The sequence below is a fragment of the Penicillium argentinense genome (genome assembly GCF_028826775.1).
Source record: "Penicillium argentinense strain IBT 30761 chromosome Unknown utg000011l_segment0_segment0, whole genome shotgun sequence".
Classification (NCBI taxonomy): Eukaryota; Fungi; Ascomycota; class Eurotiomycetes; order Eurotiales; family Aspergillaceae; genus Penicillium; species Penicillium argentinense.
Window position 1 is genome coordinate 611,240 of NW_026622670.1, and position 19,352 is coordinate 630,591.

Consider the following 19,352-nt stretch of genomic DNA (forward strand, 5'->3'; position numbering starts at 1 on the left):
CAGTTCAAGGGAAGCAACCGACATTTAAACAAAATTGTCCCGCAATTTACCCAGAAGCCCTCTTAATGTGCCAAGCCTCAGCCCAGAATCTTGCCAAAATTTTAATCCAGAACAATTCCCGTGTCTGTGGCTGTGCCCCAACGGTTGGAATTGTGGCATTCCACCTCCGATGCTTCACGTCCGGTTGCTTCAACCACAGCCACTTGTCAACCTCGACAAGCCATGTCCATTCGAATCAAGGTTAATTGCATAGCACTACAGACATCCGAAATATAATACTATCTATCTCAAGCTCCTATTCAACGTTAGAAACTAACACAAAGGGAGTCATATTTGATAACTGGCACAATGATCTTCGACGTAATCAGTAAATTGAGAGATTGAGCTTGGAAAAGTTGAAGCCGACAATTCGGCATCGGTACTCATGATATTAGCAAAAGCACAATCGAAATCGAATTACGCATCGAACACAATCCAGATTGTATTCATAACCTAGCAATAACCAAGTTTGAACGTAGCTCACATTGCTCCGAGCCGCAATGTACAACCTCGACCCACATCGCTCATACCAACGTAGCTCAGGCCAGGACGGGGACCCGCACACTAGCTGCTGTCAATGCTGTCAACGGCTTGATATGAACCGTTGTCAAAGCTTTGAACCCTATACTAGTGTATTTACTACGATCAGACTACCCCACGGGGTTCACACAGAATGCACAAATGTATAAACCTACAATAACACCTTAAGAAGTAATGACCGAGGAATTTAAGAGAAAATACAAATAATGAACTAATATTCTCCCTAGAACCAAGCCCGAATGCAAAAAAAGGGGAAAAAGCAACACCCCAACACCAAACCATGAAGCATAAAAAAAAACAAAAACAAGTCCAGACGACAATAGCCCACGGAGAAAAGCCCATAGATATGATGTATGGAAAGTGCAGAGGGGGAATAGCGGCAGGCAAACAGTAAAGACGAAGCGGAACAAAATGGGGGGAGGAAGAAAAGAATAACCCGCGGCTGCAGCAACAGGTCGAAATCTATACAAATTCATGAGGACGAGTAGAACAGCGCCTGGAGGAAAGTAATGGTAATGGGCAGGTGAGAGAGGGCCGGATATGTGACGCTAGAACAACGGGTGGTAGCTCAATTGGACGCTCAGCGTATCATGGGAGGAAGATTGAAGTATGCAAATGGGTGTGATGCGGATTCAGCAGGTCCAGTTGAGAACATCCATACTGAGCGCCACACTATGGCGGAGTGGGTGTTTGACCGAGACCCGGATCTTCTCGCCGTTTGTCGCGTGCAGAGCGCATGTACATGCCTTCTGGATGGGAGGAAGCCGAAGAGGGGTGGACAGACCTCGGCACGGCCATCGCGCGTTCTTGCTGTTGTTGCGCGACGATTTCGCGCGCATAGAACTCTACGAGCATTGTGCCGTAGGCTTCGAGTTCTTCGACGGGGACGGCGAGGCGGAAGTCGTTCAGGAGGAGGAATTGTAGTTCGAGGTGGTTTAGCTCGACTAGTGGGAGGCCGCCGACCTGGAATGAGATATTAGTAAACTGGAATGCGCTCGCATGGAGATGGGACCGGGAATCGCACCTTTGCATATCGGGAATTGGTGTAGAACACATCTGAGAAGAATTTACTCGCGCAGGTCACGCCCGCGATGACCAGTCGGTGGATATTAAAGCTATCGACGACAAAGAAATGGGAGAGGGCCTCTTCTTCGCCTTGCGGGTAGAGGCCCGGTGAGATGGAGGAGTTTGGACTCTTGGGGTCCTGCGCGGTGATGCGCGTCGAGGACGGCGGGGTTACGATAGATGATTCCTTGCTCTGATGTTGCCTCGCTGAGGCCTCAGAGGGCTCGATCGAGGCTGGATCCCAGTGACTTTGTGACTGGCCGCGGTTGACTAGCTCGGTCATACGGTCGAAATAGACCAGCAGGCTCAGAAACACCTCGTAGGTGGTCGGGCAGTACTTGTGGATGCGGGTCAGGTAACTGAGGATGGAGATACTCGGCACATTCTTGCCGTGGAACGCGAGGACGCTGGTAGCTTGTGGACTCAGATTGCTGGTACCGTCGGGTGGCGGGATGTGGCGATGGATGTCCTCGTGGTGTTTGTCATTGGTAGTGGTGATCTTGGTGAGGAGACCGGCGACCATCTCAATGATATCAGTGACGGGCATCGAGCTGATCTCGAATTTGCGCGGATGTGCTCCATGGCCTGGGATATGCGACCTGGAGTGAGCGAGGAAGTCTTCACTGGCCAGGCTCTGGATGTGCGACAGGCTTTGGACTCGGATGCGGCTGGGCGAGTTGACTTCTGAGCCGGGGACGGATTGCATCGATCGGTAGGTCGGTTGCAAACGCGGCGACTCGGGCGATGCTTGAGCGGAGGGCGCAGGGCCGGTCATACTTGTCGGGTCGGCCGCGGCATGGCCGGATGGCGGCTGCTGTGGCGTTGGTCGGTGGGAGTAGACAGGATGGTCGGGTGGGATCCCATAGTGAGAGGAGGAGGTCATGGACGGCGGGCGAGGAGCGTCGGGGGTGTGCGAGGAATGCGAGGGGGTCTGGGAATTGATGTAGGCGGGGATGTCGCTGGCCGGAAGGCGAGCAGAGCCTACGGCTGGCGGGGCGGTCGAGGTGGGGGTGGTGTTGCTGGAGCTCGTTCTAGAGCCCTCGAGCTGCGGACGCGAGTAAACGTCCTGGTTGAAGCCCAGCATCTTGCGATCGATCTGCTCCGGCACGTGGTCGACGATCACGGCGTCCATGTCCCGATTGCTGCTTGGGACTGCCGAAGTCAGGTCGTGCTGCTGGGAAAACCGGTCAGCGAGAGGCGGATGGAGAGGGACGCCACAGCGGCCGGAGGCATTGGACGAAGTGAATAGATGCGGAGAGAGCGCAGGCAAGACGCGAAAGGAGGGGGGTCTGGGTTTACCTGTCGATGACGAAGACCTGGGCCCGGCGTTTCCAGGTTGCAGGTTGACACTAACAGCAAGGCCGCCGCACGTCGTCTGAAATGTCCCGGACCAGCACCGGATCAGCGCACTGCCGGAAGGATTCGATCACTGGTCGGACCGAGCCATTGCAGATGGGCGAGGGCAGCGAGGGGATTGGTGAGTGGTGGTGAGCGCGGAGGAGGCGGAGGAAGGAAGCCAGACGTGGTTCCACGGGAGAACAGGTTCCCTCTCCTAGTATACCTGAGTCCCGGGTTACGGTGGCAGAATAGGAGAACAGGCAACAGACAACACAAAATAGGAGAAAAAGGGGATATTCCTGTTCTGACGGCGACACCAGTCACAGTCACTATGGGCAGGAAAAAGAAAAGAAAGAGCGCGGTTGTCTACGTTGATATACGGCGCGTGGTGATGTGCAGCATGTACACATCCGGCAGATCTATTCTGAGACACCATAGTACTCGCAGTTCTACTCTACAGGGACTCCTTTCCTCCCACCTCGAGACGTCTGATTAGTAGGATGTATACTCCCAAAGTGACCGATCATCGGGGAAGTACGGTAAGCCCCATGGAGAGATTTAGACTACCAGCGAATGACAGCCCGTCATGCGCGCCCGTGGTGCCAGTGCCACCGGTGATTCCAGGCTTGACGAGATATGCATAGATGGGAGAGGTCCAACTGGAGCCGGTGAGATTACTCCTGACTCTGACTATTGAGGAAGAAAGGGGCTAGGGTTGAATGCCCGATGGATGAATTATGAGGTTAGAGTATTACTTTAAGGCTATATCCAACGGAGCCGTCCCATGTGCCAACCTTAAGGTAAACACCTTCCCAAAAGTACTATAGCCATGAGACATGCAGGGTCCCGGACATTACCAGCAGCTCGATCATCTCCAACTGGATACAACTAGTATGGATACCCGGCTATAGTCTCTACAGTGCCATTCTATTCCAGTTGCTACCCAACCGCCCAATCCAGCGGACACTAGTGGACGCTATGCCATGACAGCCCGTCTCCGCGTGGGGGCTCCCCAGTCGCCAAGTGCAAGAACAAGATCAGCAGTGCACGATCATAACCATGTCAATTGCAGTTCCCAGACGCTATTAGTACAAACTTATTAATTTGTCACCCCGGGCCCGGTGTAGCCATTGTCTGGCAGGTACAGGTGTCGCACTGCACCCTTCTTGGTCAACACCACCAGTCGAATAACACCACCGGAGCTACCATCCCACTTGATCGCCTCCTGCAGGGCGTTCCGCACGAAATCGATGCCCTCTTCCTCGGTCATCTGCTCCCGCCAGTGCGCATCGGTATAACCATAGATGTAGGTCGAGCCCGAGCCGCCAATCGCAAACGACTGCTTGTGTAGAGATCCTCCGAGCGGTATCGAAAACACCTGACCGCCGTGTCGCGGGTCGTATCCCGCAATGATGATTCCAGCACTAAGCTTTTGTTAGAAGAGGGTATATCTCCGATCCCGCTGCACGGTAGACACCCACCTCAGCATCTCCTTGTTCTCATAGCACAGTTCCTGAAAGAGCGACGCCGCCACCTGTGTGCTGGGCGCCTCGTTGTTGGTAACGCCGTACATGTTGAGGTGGTAGGAGACAATGTCCGCCACGGCCTGGGTGTCCGCCGCCGAGCCAGATCGGCAGCACCAGATAGTGTCGTGCACCTGTGTCAATTTGTCCGTGACTCGGTTGGCAATGTAGGCACCGGTGGTTGTGCGGCTGTCGGCGCCCAGAATAACACCGTCCTTGAAGTTGATGGCCATACTGGTGGGGGTTAGTGTTTGAGCGGTGATGGAAACAATAGCTTCGAGCTTCGACTCACATCGAGGTACCCAGGCTGCACAGGAACAAGGCTGTTAGCATCGAGTCAACTGAAAATAAGCAATCCAGAGCTGCCAGACTTACTTGACCTCTCCACTCTTCAGGTGCTGCATGTCAACGTGGATGCCATCTGGATGACCGGTTAGCTTCAGCTCCAACGGATGATGACGATAGCTCGACGGACCTTCACCCAGCATCCCCGTTACGCCGTGCGGTGCGACCATTGTGTCGGGATATGTGATCTAGAGCTTGCGAGACGAAAACGAAGACAGAAACAATGGAAATCGAAGGGAGACGGCGTAAGGCGTGAGTTGGGAGTGCAAGGAGGATGCGATCATCCCGAAAGGCAGAAGCTCCCACGCGTCCGGGCGGTGAGGCCAGGCCCGTCGATAGTCGCAATCGCCAGCCCCCGCAAGTCCCCCAGGCCTCTCCTGAGCGTGGCTGGCTTCCACTCGCCCTGGAAACACCTCGCTACCACCTTGAATTCTTGGCGAACAAATCGCGCCCAAAAAATTGTTACGAATCCTGTTTGTCGTGCTTGGTCGATCGCCATGTCCGAATCTCCTCCGCCGCCCCCATCGTGGAGCATCAGTGGCATGGCCAACAACACCATGCAGTTCCTTCGTCTGCCGGTTCTGGCCTCTTCTGGCCTCGCAGTGGTCGCCAGTGGCCTGCTTTACTTCAAGCAAAAGTGAGTCCTGCCTTCGTCTCGGCTTTCATAGGGTCAAAACAAGAGCTCTCGTGACTAACAAATGGCCCCCAGCGAATTGATCTACCCCCGCAATGTCCCCGTCGATGCGCGGACAAATGTCCCTAACCCCCGAGATTTCGGCATCAAGGACTTCGAGGACCTCCAGATCCCCACACCTGATGGCGAGTCCCTTCACGCCCTATTCCTTCGTCCGCCTATGGGCCGCCGCGCGCGCAACCTCACTGTTCTCATGTTTCACGGCAACGCCGGTAATATTGGTCACCGAGTTCCAATTGCCAAGGCCGTACTGGATACACTTCATTGCAATGTTTTCATGTTGGAGTACCGTGGATATGGCTTCTCGACGGGAACTCCTGACGAAGCGGGTCTGAAGATCGACGCTCAGACTGCATTGGATTATCTGCGACAGAGACCCGAGACGAGTGATGGCAAGATTGTGGTCTACGGACAGAGCTTGGGCGGTGCGGTTGCGATTAACCTGGTTGCTTCCAATCAGGAGCAGGAGGATGTGAGCGGGTTGATACTCGAAAACACCTTTTTGAGTATCCGGAAATTGATTCCTAGGTGAGTTTGGCGCAGCAAGGGTGGCCGCATTATAACCCGACACTAACATCCTATTACTATCTAGTGTTTTCCCTCCAGCGAGATATCTTGCCCGACTATGTCACCAATACTGGAACAGCGAAGAAATCCTTCCTCAGATCAGCAAAGTACCCATCCTCTTCCTGAGCGGATTGAAAGATGAGCTTGTGCCGTACGTCTTGCACCACATATATCCTTGCTTGACAGCTATAATCTGACACGTCCAGGCCCACAAACATGACCCAACTCTTCTCCGTCTGTAAATCCGAGCGCAAGATCTGGCGCACCCTGCCAAACGGCGGACACAACGACTCCGTAGCCGAACCAGGCTACTTCGAGCATATCCACTCCTTCATCACCGAAGAAGTCATGGATGATGAAAAATGATTGCATTATCCAATAGGGACCGGCTTGGCCCGATGTCTTCTCATCCTTCCAACGACCCACACTAATGATACCCTCTCACGATTGAAAGACGCTACCAGGCTATTCCACCTTAATGTCTCCATCGGTAACCCAAGGCCCTGGATGCTTCTGTATTTTCTGCATCTGTGTTCTGCAGATTGCCCTTCCCTCCATGCCACTACCACCTTTGGCGGTTTTGTGAAATCTCCGGCGTCATTTTATGGGATTTGTACTACATGGCGTTGAATTTGTGCTGTTTATTTTCTATTGCTTCTGTGATGGCATCTGATGTTCGATTATGCTTTTATTTGCTGATGGCTGCATGGGCATGTGTTCTTTTTATTTCTACTTGCTCCATTTCGGGTTCTCATTCGCTGTACATATGAATGTCTCCCTGGAATTAATTTCAATGCCAACATTATGCTTAATTGAAAGCGAATTCGTATCTGCCTGTGACCTAGACTTTAGGGTATGGTCGGCATAGCAGAATCAACTTGGCTCTACAAATGAGGTTCATTTTGACATGTATAATGCCTGCCACCACCACGACATTTTCAATCCCGATTGCGTAGTATCTTCGAATTTCCAGTCTAAAGTTCCGTCTCAATTCTCATGACTATGGTTAATATACACATGTTCAAGATTAGGTAAAGCCAAACTAACTCTATCAGTGTTGGCAACCCAACCGCAAAATAAACAGAAATGTTGTACAGATCATCGCCGATGTAGCGGGGAATCTAGATGACCAAGAAAGAATCACATCTAGTTGATCCGCTCACTCTCCTCAAGGAGCTCCTCAACCTTGAAGTTCTCAACATCACCCTTGGTAAACATCCGCACCAACTCGCCCTTCCGTCCACTAGCCTGGCCACCGAAATCATAGAATCGCTGCACGCAGCTTACCAGCCAAGTAGCCTCGGAAGTCGAGACACCACGGTCAGGCACAACCTGTCCAAGCATGAGGACCAGGCCCTTCTCATCCGCCAGGTCCAGGTAGTGCGTGACAGTCGTGTGTGGCTGGGCATACGTACCATGCATCTTGAAGGCGCCAAGGTTCGTAAAGATCACTGTGGAGGTGTGGTTGTTGACCGTCTCACCAGAAGCAGTGGGCGGAGCAACAAAGTCCTCGGCGGGAGGGTGGAATGCCCACTGGAGGAAGTGCATCTCCGCGGCACTCTGCGTCTCATCGGTTCCCTTGGCCTGCGCTTCTTCGGTGGGGATCTGGCGGGGGAGAGGGAGGACGAATTGCGGGTTGTGTTTGGCGGCGGAGACAATGCGCTGGTATGTCTCCAGAGGAATCACGGCGCAGATGGACGTCGGGCTATTAGCGTGGCGAAGACGCCAGAGCGCTTCGACTTCCTTTGGGGGAAGATCGCGGAACTTCTCGACGTCGAGGAAGGTGCTGAGCGGCTTGATGGGGCTGGTCTTGCCGGAGACTTTGCGGGCAGCGTGCTCGGTGGCAGACTGGTCTTGCGGAGGAGGAGGGGGGTGGAAGGCTTTGGGGGTTTCTGGTACCACGGTGTTGGGCTCTGGTGTTGCGACGGTGGATGCTTTGCGGCGGAGATCTTGGATCTTGTCGCTGTAGGCCTCCTTCAGGGATTCGACTGACTCATGGCCCTCTCTAGGATCGAGATAAGGTCAGGTTTTAGGCGCATAGTGGTCGCTTTTGCTGGGAAACTCACTCCTTGGCCTTCTGGTCGAGCTTCGACCGATATTTGTCCATCACATACTTGGGGTCATGGTGCGAGGCGAGGAAGCGCACATCGTGGACCTGAGCCCATCGGCGCTGCGGGCTGCGCAGGAGGTGCGACTTGCCCCGGAGGACGGATTGGAATCCCTGGAGTCGGAATGAAGCCATTGCGTCGAGGCGTGTGCTGGTAGTTTGCGGACCCCATCAAATCCACGGCATACCGCGATAAGAGGATCGCGGCCGCGGAGTGTTAGGTAAGCATTAATTACATAATCGTGTTCAGGATTCCTAAAGCACTCACGTTTATCAACTTACATCCGGGATACCTTACCTACATGCAGTTCAGTGGCACTGAATTCAGAAGCTGCGGCGCAAAATAAGCGAAACTACCCGCATCGATGCCTAATCAATATTTAAACGGGCAGTAGACGAACGTATTTTCGCTTTGTACACGACGCCTTGGTCTCCAGTCCATACCTACAATGCTCGAATATCGAAGTGCTTGTTCATACGCATGAGAGCGGAGAGCTCGGTACACGTAAATGTGAACGCCTCATTCTATTTTGTCCACGGAAAGAGGGCCAAAAAGAACATAGTTGGGAAATGAATCCCCGTATAGTATTTGATCACGTGGTGCGTGGCAAGTTGGGTCACGTGATTCATAGACAGGCACGTCAAGCCTGGTGCAGTGCACTGCATTCGATTGACTCGGCATGTACTGCGCCCTGGTGGCAAGACCCCAATGAAAGAACAAGAAGAAGACCCCACGTTGGCGCAGCTCACGAGGCTGGGGTATGACATCAAGTAGGCTGGGACGGCTGCACAATGCACGACATGGTTCGCCAAAGAACCATGCATATACCTCCGGCTCCACTTCCCGCGTCTTTGTTGCTACAATATTGGGTGGCCTCTTTTTACCCCATAAGAATGCAAGATTCCATCAAGTTCTAGTCGACCCGCAGAAGTTTTCCTTCACATGGTTGTAGACAAAGAAAAACTCGGGTGTTCGAATGATATCACTAGACCCAATGATCACCCCTATCCACATAAATACGTTTCTCTGGGACGAATAAGTAAACACATTAAAGACTTGAATTAATTACCACTGTCCACTTCCATTATGGCATACCCCTCGCACGGCTATCCTCCGCGGTCATACTATGACTATCCTCCCGAATCGTATCGGCCATCTCGACGGTCACCTAGCTACGACTACGAAGAACCGATTCGAGATGATTCTCCTCGCCACAGCCGTGATCTAGTGAGAGGCCACAGGCATCACAATTACGACGACCACCGTGACCGCCGTCACCATCATCATGATCACGGCCATCATGGCCACCATGGCCACCACGATCACGATCACGACCGGCATCGCCGAGATAGCCACGGCAAAGATCCCCACCACAAAGAGCACCTAGCCGAGGGTGCGATTGCAGCCGCCGCCGCAGCGGAACTGGCACACAAATATCGCAAGAAGGAAGGGGAGGATGTGAGCTCTGGGTGGGGGGCATTTCGCCCGCACAGTCGGTGCCGGAGCTCTCGGAGCTGTGGCGGTTAATGAAGTTTCCCGTGTACGACGTCATGATAAATAAATAGCTTTCTTTGCAGTTGAACCGAATACCCTGTTATGTATATACTGATGTATGAATTGTCGAGTACGAGCAATGAATAATTCGTCATGACCTGGGATAGTCGTTGTCCTCATTGAAAAAGCTTAAATCAGCACATCGAACCAGAACGGTGCGCTCGCACAAACAAAACTAATTTCGTCGACTCGGGAAATATTACTCTATATATAAATAAAAAAAAAGTTGGTCTGCTAATCATGTTTGCGCATCAATGAGAATCTTGCAGTGGCGATCGCGATGATGAATTAACTCCTGTAAGCCCTTCTCCACTGCGTCCTCTAGCTTTATCCTCGCTGTAATCATCTTCTCAGTGTTCAGCTGGCCTGAATAGCCGTTAGAAACATTCTGGGAACAACTAATGATCGACTCACCGTAGCTCAATGCCTGAATCACATTGAGAAACGACATCTCGTCATATAGTGCAGCCCCCATGTAGTTGATCTCGCTGTATGTCATATTATTGACATCGAGCGACGGTTTGCCCTCCCAAACTGCGATATTGACGATTGTCCCATGGACACGACATGCTGGAATAATCCCATTCAGAGCTTTCTCGACACCAGCAGAGTCAAATATAACATCCGCGCCCACTTTCTTTGTTACTTTCGAAACTTCGGTGGGAATATCGCATTCCCTAGGATCGAAGATGTGGGTAGCGCCAAGCTCTTCCGCAAGCTTCTTGCGATTCTCCATTAGCTCCACAAGGATGATGTTTCTCGCGCCCTGCAGCTTGAGTACTTGAATCACACCGATCCCAATAGGACCTCCACCCAGAACGAGTGCAGTGTCATTGGCTTTAAATGGAGACAGATTGACTGCATGCCAAGCCACTGCCAGTGGCTCCACGAGTGCACCGGCTTCTAGCGAAACATCATTTGGCAAGGGATAGAAGTGCTCTGGCGGTGCCACGATAAAATGAGCCATACCACCACCGTATCCTGGTGCAAAGTCAGTGCATCCATTCTTCATGAGAGGCTTTGTGAAGTATCATACCACTGAGGCCGATGAATCTGATATTTTCGCAGCAATGCCTGTTTCCGTTCTTGCAGGCAGGACATTTTCCATCGAAGATTGTTGGCCGGACGACTGCTCGTTGTCCCTTGAGAAGGCCCTTGACGTCCTCGCCGACCTCTTCTATGATGCCACTAAATTCGTGGCCTAGTGTGACGGGGGCTTGTTTCCCACTCGCAGAGTAGGCTTTTTTGGAAACCAGAATAGGTCCCGACATATATTCATGAATATCTGTATTGAAGTCAGCATTTTGCAGACATAGAGATTTCTTAGGTGCTGTCATGATGATATTCAACGTGATAGTGGACCTGTCAGTGCGTTGTGGAGGGGGTAAGAGGAATGTTTGGCCAGCACGTACCACTTCCGCAGATTCCAACATAAGCGGGTCTCATCTTCGGATCACTCATAAAATCGTGTCAATCATAAATCCTGGGATTAGCTGTCAATGTGGCACTACCTTGACTTCGTTCTTCCCACAGGCCGGCTCTTTCACCCCGTCCACCCGAATGTCCCCGCGTCCATGAAAGCGAACTGCAGTCATTTTCGTTGTTGTTAGAGGAATTATAGGCTGTCGAACGAAGTATGAAATTAGTAGAAAGTCTCTCTTGCATCTGCTTCATGTATGGATCGTGTTGTTATTTTAAACCCTGGAAGTTTGCTGACATCACGATCAATCTTGCAAGTGTTCAGATGACAAGTCTACCCTCGAGCTTCAGGGAGAAAGCCGCTGACGTCAAAGTGAACTCCTAAACTCCTAAGAAAGGAGCGAAGGCTCATGAAGGTTTGCACCGTACCAGGCAGGCAGACTTGCTGGTATAAATCTAGAAGAATACTCTTGGCTTCAGTTACTGTAGTATCATGTCTGCGGATAAATGATCCTTCACAAATGAAGGTATGCGTCGAGCCGGAAGTTCTGTGGGGATGAAAACCGGTTAAGAATATCTTGCTAAGCCAACTCAGTGAGCCAACTATTACTCGTACATAGTACTACATACGCAGTTGATGGGTCTTTTAGCAGGATTTGATTACGCCATAGCCCGAACAGAGCTCCGATAAATTTTCTGAAGTGGAGCGAAACAGAACAAAGGATCCTGGAGGCCGATAATTGACAGTCTTCACTACGTGTCAAACGAAATATTGTTTGAAAGGGCGTCGAGGATCTCCCATGAATGATATGCGAGGCCTGCGACGACGTAATTCTATGCGGAATGTGACCAGATCATGAGAAGTTCAGCAAAGAAGATACTGTTCGTCTTGGAAAATATCCCGGCACCCTTTTTCCTGTAACCTCCATACTTAGCCCGTATCGTGATCGACCCGAATCCGCGGCGACTGCAGAAGTACAGTACATACAGTATGCCCCACCAGGTTCGGTGACCCACATTGCTTAATTCATTAGTCGGGTGAATCTGCCGGCCAATCACCTTGGCCTGTTTCTCGGGACGAAATTACAGACAAATTACGGGCGTTTCCATGGCACTTGCGTTGTTCAGCTTCTCTCCAAAGCTCCTTCACTGTACCCTCCTCGTGAGTGGACAGAGGCTTGCCCCAGCCAAGTTTCGTGCTCTGCCTGGGCACACACACGTCACATCCCGGAATCTGAAATATTTTCAAAAGAAAAGCTCATGTCGATCTCACGAGCACTTGATGTAATGAGCTTCGAGATTCTGTCTATCCGTTTGAGACTCAAGTCGCACCAGAACCTTGCGCCGTAGCATCGTACAGAGTGGCCAAACCCGAAGCCTGAGCTACACACAAGGGATTCAGGGTTCAGTTATATCTATTGATGTGTGTTACTTTGATGAGATGACACCACAAGAAACGAGGCTTGTCCTTGTCCCACGCCAAACTCCTCGCGGAAAATTGCCGCCAGAATCTCAACTATAGCACATGCAATGTCTTTCAGACGTTAGGAAAGTTGATAAAGCTATCAATTAGGTTCTCAGAGTTTTCTGGAGGTGCGATGAATGGGGGGTTTGTAAACGAGCTCGGCTCGTTCCGACTTCCTTCGCTCTCCATCGATCCATCAGACATTGTGCTAACCGAAAACGACGGTGATGGGCAGTGGATTGCAGCTTGACTCGTAACACTCTTACTCCGCGTCATTTGTGCCAGCTGTTGGTAGATATCTTGATCGTCGCAGCTTGCAGCATGTTGCAGCATCTGATTTTTGAGCTGCCAGACCTCTTCTTTCAGCACGCCGATTTCCGCCAGCAATGTTTTCCGCTTAGCGGTCTCAGCATCAAGATGGTTTTGGATTTCTTTGTGCTCTTGCTTTTTCTTCAGACGACATTTGTTCGCTGCAGCACGGTTCCGTTCGAGGTGCTTCACTCGGTCGGGACTCAGGTTTTCGCGTGAGATATAGGCTGTTGACTTGGAGGGTCTTCTGCAGGGTTGTTTTTGAGGCTTATACGAGCGAGTCGGTCGTAGATTTGTCTCGATTCGTGATTTTTCTTCTTGGAATTTTGGGATTGATGAATAGTGACCGCTCCGTGAAACGTCGAAGGGATTCAAATATTGTGGTGCAGGGTTCTTCAATATTGGCGTCGGGTCCAATGGCGCTTCCAAAAATGGAGCACTCGCCATTGAAGGCTCCATCAGTGCAGTCATGATGAGGCACCGCGGCTGGTCGAAATAAAATTGAAAGATAGATTATTAGTCCAAAGTTCTCGACATGGGATGAACTTATGTTCAGATGAAATATATCAAAGGTCTTGGGGTGAGCAAGACTAGCTTTAAAAAGAGATAGCTAGGTTACTGATAATTAATTACATAATAAGTTCAAATGACCATGCATGGATGCGCTCAGAACCCTAATTATTGAGACACGTTCCAATCTCCGCTTGGTGTGATTTTGGAATAGACGCGAGGTGATCAAATTTCTCGTGGCTGGAAGCATGACACATTACGTGACATAGAAAATCATGGACAAAATGGGGGCATAGGGGGGCAGCAGATTGCCGAAGGAAGGCTGAAACCTGCTCCAGATGTGATCGGATAACTGTTCTTGGAGACGGCAGAAGATCCCGTTCATCATCGAACGAGTGTACCAGAGTGGGTCAGCTGCCAGTGGAGACCTTTAGTAAAGTTCAAGCTGGCGTTTACAATACACAGACCACCGGGTCCCGTCATTTGGGACAGGGGTTCAACCATGTTTTGAGTGCGGGGAGATAGTGATATCATCAGAAATTATTTCCCTGTAGCTTGCGGTCGCCAGGGGTCTACATTGAGCAGAAATCTAGCAGAAAGCCACCTTGTCATTCTGTCCATGCAGAATTGCTCGTATCCGATCGTGCTATTTCTTTTTGGCGAAATCGAGACAAGGAGGTACTTTTCTGCATGACTTCGTCTACGTCCATTTGCTGTATCTGTCGGCAGGGTAGCCCTCCATTGTTACAACGAAAAGACCATTATAACGCTCAAATAATTAAGACCATGTCGACTATGGGTAATCTAGAAGATAAGAGTTTATTTTCGAAACGGTTCATAATGGAATTTAACAATCATATGGCATGTAATGTTTCCAGAAGCTTCTCAATTCATGGCCGTAATATCAGTTTGTCAAATATCAAAAGTTGAACGTCACATATGGACCAAATCCGAATCAAAAGAACAGGTCGGTCGTCACTGATGTCATAATGGTGCAACTCTGCATACGTAAAACTGAAAATGGTCGCAGCTTTAATTATCCCGCTGCCACCCCCCTCTTTCGTGATCCAAAGAAAGACACAACTTGCGGATATTCTTGCGCAATCTTTGATAATGACAGACGCGAGCGAGCATACCCAGCACATATCGAAAATTGCCAACTTTCTCGACTTTCGGGTCGCAGACAACGTCGGTAAGATAATCATGTGGCGCTGATTCGTAGATTTGAACGGTCACTGAAACGTCGTCCAGAGAACAAAGATATTCTCGAGGCGGAGAAGGGGGCTGTCGGTCCCAATAATACGAATAAATCAAAGAAGACACAGCCAGGAGGGGAGATAGAGGAGCGTATGTCAGCTCGAGAGTATTCTGAGCGCCGGAATCCACTATTAATTTACTTAGAATGTGATACACCAGTCGAACATCTGGGGTCGGCCCGAGATTACGGCAAAGGTGGAGGATATGGTCCTCATGGCAGCCACATCATCAATAAAATTGACCCCAGGGTCAGTTCCAGCAGTAAAGAGACTGACACCGACGGAAAATAATTTGCCTCACCTCAAGGTGAGCATTTTATCTTTATCACTACTTTCTGCTCTAAAACATTTTTGGGATGATTTTGTTTGTGAAAGTCCAGTGCTATTTGCTAACTTCCGGAAGTCTGCCGTTTCAAGCATAGCGGGGTACGTGGAAACGTTTTCACTTTCTGCAAATAGATCTAATATCATATTCGAAGAGCATTAGAAAATGTGAGACTTAAATTAATACCGATTGTGTCCCTGGGCGTGTAGCTCTCGCTCCTGAGTACTTGTTCGAGAGTTATAGAGTATAGAAAGTTGAATAGACGAAATTGAAGACCTCCAAAGCAACATGAAGTTACAAACTCAAGATGAACGGTAAAACATGGATCTATTCAGAAAAAGCATGATTCCGGTTACCTTATAATTAAAGGTAGTCTATTTTACTTATTCGCAGCTAAAACAGAGTCAGTACCCTCGGAGGGCTTCAATGGACCATGAAACTTACTACGTGAAGAACCTGACTCGACTTCCCATTTAACACCCCGGGAGACTTCATCGTTATGAGCTCCAGTAGTGCCGCTGGTCATTATATTCTCTGGGTAGTGATTCCCACCGTCTCTCTGTTCCTTCTCGGGCTCGTGTATCATGGCAACCGGCTTAGACTGTCCTGCACGGAAACAGTTAATGAAAGCAAGAAAATCACCCGAGCACTGCAATGTCTCACTTTTGCTTTCTCCGGGGTGAATCCCACCATGACGAGCCTTTTCAGAATTTTGAAGTCTCTTGATCGAGTCAACGCCGTACTCGTTGCCGTTGCTCTCGAAAGTCGGGGGATTGACGTGGTTACTATTTGACATGATGGGCGGGATTGTCTTTTGTAGAGCCTTGAGAACGCACCTCTATTTATCTTCTTCAACCCACCCCACAAATGTACCTCGTGGCGGGATGAGGTACCGATCTTGTTTGTTTTCGTGGCGATGTATGACGTATTCGCCCGTTAAGATCCTAACGGTAGCTGTACTTGCTCATTATGCCGATCTTCTATACAGTACATATTTCGGAGTACGGGATCTATATTTCCAAGTTACAGTCTTATCTGCAATGTCTACAACGCTGTTGTGTCATCCTGACATACATCCTTCACGTGGAAATGCCGAGAATTTGTGGCTTGGGTCACTTGTGGCTTTGAAATCCCTGATCTTTGACATATCTATGCCCCCAGAGACGAAATGGATGCTAGGATATTGGCATATTGATTGTTCATGGCCCGTATTGACTATGCTGTGGTGTCCAGACTATGCCTGATGAAAGCTGCAACACTGGGGTAACAGGTGTTCAATACTTAATAATTCACTAAACGACACAAGTAAAAACGGACCACGGTTGATTCGAGGATCATAATATTTTAATCAGCAGACGATTTCATGTTGAACTAATATTCAGAAAAATGCTTTAACAGTGGAGATGGAATATCACGACCTGGAGTAGCAATTTTCATTGTATCGGTAAACATCGGGAAATTATCGAGGGACCGACGAATTGTTCAACATGATTGGCCTGACAACCACTACTAGCCTAGGATTTTCCGATACCTATTACTAAGCACCAGTTTTAAGCTTTGTATAAAGGGCTCTGTTCCAAATCTGATCTGTTTAAGTCGACTTTAACCCATATTCAATTGAGACGAAAAGAATCCATTCAATATTGCCCACCCATTCAACATCTCAATCGCCTCAAAATGACTTTTCACCAAAAAGAATTCACAACCCCACCGCCCCTCCCGGCGCAAGGTACCCCTCCCGATTCAGATATCGCAAAGCCATGGTACTCCATCGCATCAGGGATCTGGGAGCTGCTATTAAACGGTGAAGGAGAGAACAAAGCCGTGCTACAATGGTGGGAACCAAATATCACCACGCCCAACAGAACGATTACACATGCCTTCATTGAAGAGGTGTGTTTCTTGCAGGGGAGTTTGGAGGATCTCTCGTTGAATCAGTCTTGGGGGGTTGGTGCTTATGCGTATCGGTTGCCTAGAATGGAACATGGGCCTTATCAGGCTTCTGGGGAGGGGTGTTTGATGTTTGTTAAGGTTACTCCGGGTGCTTGAGGTCTTTTTTGGACGAAGTCTAGTACATTATGTATACCCTTTAAGTCGGTTTTTCCGTGAGGATTCGAATTTTTTTTTTTTTTCTCGTTTTTCTCTTCATGAGTAAACACACCAAATTGATACCTTACACTCCAATATAAGATGATGGCAAGGATCCACGCTTGGTGGATCCCATGCAGTCCCCGAGGTCCTCAAAATGCTACTCGGGTATCGTATGCGAGCGAAACAAAGACAACACTTTTCTTTTCTCGTGATTCATGAGAGCATGGTGCCAAGCTCTACTCTTTCGGAGACAGGCCTGGCATGACCTCGTCAGCGACTTCAGGCTCACTTGCCAAGGTCTCTTCCGCGACATTCGGCTGTTCCTCCACCGGGCCCTTTTCATCTTGAGCAGGCTGTTCCGCCGGCGGCGCATCCACCTTCTCCTGCTCCCGTTCAACCTCCTCTTCCTTCTCTTCAGCCTCCTCCCAGCTATCAACCACCTCAGCGGGTTGCGTCCGCAACGACTTGCCAGCACCAACGCCAGATTTTAGCACAAGTCTCTCTTTCTTGGACGGACCAGAAGAATCGACACCACCAGAAAGCGCAGAGAACATAGAGCGGCTCTGGAACGGGTTCGAGTACGAGCCCTGGAGAGGAGTCGCGCTTCGAGTACTGGCGTTGCTACCGTCTGCACCGGGTTTTTTCGCCCGAGATGCAACTTGAGCCCACCCGTCGGCGCCGCCAGCCTGTGATTTGGCCGCATCCCGGACGGCTTTTGCCTCCAGGGCGGCGGCGCGTTGACTCTCGCGCTCCTTGGTGCGTTCCCGCTCTCGTAGTTTCACGCATTCGCGCACGCTCATTCCGCCTATGCCAATTGTGGATCCGCTACCCAGTCCGTATATGGGAGGTATCCAGGTAAGCGGTTTCAGAACGAAGACGTGGCGGTGAGGCTCGGGGTCGTGGCTTTCTGTTACGAAGCCCCAGTCTGCGGCGAGGGAGTGTGCGAATGCCCGGAGGGGATTTTTTGCCGGTTGGAAGCGGATCGACCGATTGGTTGTATCCATCGCCAGAGAATGCAAGGTGGACTCGTACGTTTGCAGTGTCGAGAGAGAGACAGCTGAGGCAAGCTTGATGTACTGGTCCAACGTCTCGGAGGAGTAAGGAAGATTGCTCGACGTGAAGGCTTGCACGGTGGTTTGTTGGTTGATATCGACACCGAGAGCAGATGCCAAAGATCGATTGCGCTCCAAGCGCGAGCATTCCTCGTCGCAGGTTAACGGAGTAAGCGTTGGCAAACGCTCCTGTTGCTGAACCTGGCCTTTGGAAATGACCGCCTTGGCGGCATTACAGCGTCGCTCTTGACGCAACCGTCCACAGTCACAGGTAACTGTGAGCATAGAAGAGCAAGGCGTCTTCTCTGGGCACGGATAAGGTGCATGGCACTTTTCAGAGCAAGGATGACCACACAACGCCTTGCTCTTACCGCAGGCCTGCTCACAAGGCTTATCGGCGTCCTCACAGTGACCTGGACGATGGCAGTCCTTTTTGCAGAAGTGAGAGCCACACTTAAGTGGCGCACCGCAGACTTGACCGCAACGAGCATCTGCCAGCCAGCAGGGCACGTTTTTCATTACCCGCTTTCCACACAGACACTCCTTGTCGGTTAGGAATGGGCACTTGGGACAAGTCTCGTCGTCCGTATGGCAGTTGTGGGCTGTCTGAGGATGTCCGCATGGCTTTGGCCGTTCGCAGGGATGAGAGCATGGCGGCGGCTTCGTGCCACAGGGGAGAGGAGGATACAAGATGGATCTTCCGCAGTTACACGAGATCTCTTCGAAGATTGCCTCTCGACAGGTGTTGCAAGCGCCCTTGTGGCAGAGTTCGGGGCAGGTATGGCGACCGCATTTCAACGTTCTACCACATACCCGCGTGCAGATATGCTCGGCCTCGATATCTTCATCGATAGGGCGGAGATGAGGCTTGAGTTTTCGGCGAGCCGCCTGGCGTTCAATTGCCCTCTGCTCTCCTGGACAACACCTTTCTGTACAGGTGTGGCGCCCACAATGCAAAGCTGTCTTGCATTGGCGGAAGCACAGAGGGGGTTGATATCGCCCTGATGACAGACACTCATAGAAGTGTTACGGCCACATTGGCACGAAATTGGGACGTGGCGCATACAGCTGCCACAAGGGCCAGTATGGCAAATCTGATCGCAGGAGTGTCCGCATGGAAGCATTTTGCCACAAGGCTCCAGGCAATTCGGG

General features: G+C 50.6%; 10 protein-coding genes across 10 annotated transcripts; 3 read left to right on the top strand and 7 right to left on the bottom strand.

Moving 5' to 3' along the window:
- Positions 1-1,251: 1,251 nt before the first annotated feature.
- Positions 1,252-2,776, bottom strand: N7532_011240 (putative cyclin-dependent protein kinase complex component; the record flags this gene model as incomplete). Its single annotated transcript, XM_056623731.1, has 2 exons — positions 1,252-1,542; positions 1,604-2,776. The coding sequence occupies 2 exons, from the start codon at positions 2,774-2,776 to the stop codon at positions 1,252-1,254; spliced, it is 1,464 nt and encodes a 487-aa protein (XP_056468719.1).
- A 1,305-nt stretch (positions 2,777-4,081) lies between these two features.
- Positions 4,082-5,020, bottom strand: pre3 (proteasome core particle subunit beta 1; the record flags this gene model as incomplete). The annotated part of the gene is made up of 5 exons (XM_056623732.1): positions 4,082-4,406; positions 4,464-4,739; positions 4,808-4,828; positions 4,881-4,926; positions 4,981-5,020. The coding sequence occupies 5 exons, from the start codon at positions 5,018-5,020 to the stop codon at positions 4,082-4,084; spliced, it is 708 nt and encodes a 235-aa protein (XP_056468720.1).
- Positions 5,021-5,347: 327 nt separating this feature from the next.
- On the top strand, positions 5,348-6,477 carry N7532_011242 (alpha/beta hydrolase; the record flags this gene model as incomplete). The annotated part of the gene is made up of 4 exons (XM_056623733.1): positions 5,348-5,487; positions 5,560-6,072; positions 6,137-6,262; positions 6,318-6,477. The coding sequence occupies 4 exons, from the start codon at positions 5,348-5,350 to the stop codon at positions 6,475-6,477; spliced, it is 939 nt and encodes a 312-aa protein (XP_056468721.1).
- A 780-nt stretch (positions 6,478-7,257) lies between these two features.
- N7532_011243 (ATP11 family protein) lies at positions 7,258-8,353 on the bottom strand (the record flags this gene model as incomplete). The annotated part of the gene is made up of 2 exons (XM_056623734.1): positions 7,258-8,116; positions 8,178-8,353. The coding sequence occupies 2 exons, from the start codon at positions 8,351-8,353 to the stop codon at positions 7,258-7,260; spliced, it is 1,035 nt and encodes a 344-aa protein (XP_056468722.1).
- A 952-nt stretch (positions 8,354-9,305) lies between these two features.
- Positions 9,306-9,746, top strand: N7532_011244 (uncharacterized protein; the record flags this gene model as incomplete). The annotated part of the gene is made up of 1 exon (XM_056623735.1): positions 9,306-9,746. One exon carries the CDS (start codon positions 9,306-9,308, stop codon positions 9,744-9,746), a length of 441 nt encoding a protein of 146 aa, XP_056468723.1.
- Positions 9,747-10,011: 265 nt separating this feature from the next.
- N7532_011245 (2,3-butanediol dehydrogenase) lies at positions 10,012-11,219 on the bottom strand (the record flags this gene model as incomplete). The annotated part of the gene is made up of 4 exons (XM_056623736.1): positions 10,012-10,139; positions 10,188-10,754; positions 10,810-11,058; positions 11,186-11,219. The coding sequence occupies 4 exons, from the start codon at positions 11,217-11,219 to the stop codon at positions 10,012-10,014; spliced, it is 978 nt and encodes a 325-aa protein (XP_056468724.1).
- Positions 11,220-12,729: 1,510 nt separating this feature from the next.
- Positions 12,730-13,437, bottom strand: N7532_011246 (bZIP transcription factor; the record flags this gene model as incomplete). Its single annotated transcript, XM_056623737.1, has 1 exon — positions 12,730-13,437. One exon carries the CDS (start codon positions 13,435-13,437, stop codon positions 12,730-12,732), a length of 708 nt encoding a protein of 235 aa, XP_056468725.1.
- Positions 13,438-14,496: 1,059 nt separating this feature from the next.
- N7532_011247 (uncharacterized protein) lies at positions 14,497-15,023 on the top strand (the record flags this gene model as incomplete). Its single annotated transcript, XM_056623738.1, has 3 exons — positions 14,497-14,668; positions 14,728-14,823; positions 14,878-15,023. The coding sequence occupies 3 exons, from the start codon at positions 14,497-14,499 to the stop codon at positions 15,021-15,023; spliced, it is 414 nt and encodes a 137-aa protein (XP_056468726.1).
- A 413-nt stretch (positions 15,024-15,436) lies between these two features.
- N7532_011248 (uncharacterized protein) lies at positions 15,437-15,853 on the bottom strand (the record flags this gene model as incomplete). Its single annotated transcript, XM_056623739.1, has 3 exons — positions 15,437-15,450; positions 15,502-15,663; positions 15,721-15,853. The coding sequence occupies 3 exons, from the start codon at positions 15,851-15,853 to the stop codon at positions 15,437-15,439; spliced, it is 309 nt and encodes a 102-aa protein (XP_056468727.1).
- A 1,531-nt stretch (positions 15,854-17,384) lies between these two features.
- On the bottom strand, positions 17,385-18,485 carry N7532_011249 (uncharacterized protein; the record flags this gene model as incomplete). Its single annotated transcript, XM_056623740.1, has 1 exon — positions 17,385-18,485. One exon carries the CDS (start codon positions 18,483-18,485, stop codon positions 17,385-17,387), a length of 1,101 nt encoding a protein of 366 aa, XP_056468728.1.
- Positions 18,486-19,352: the final 867 nt, after the last annotated feature.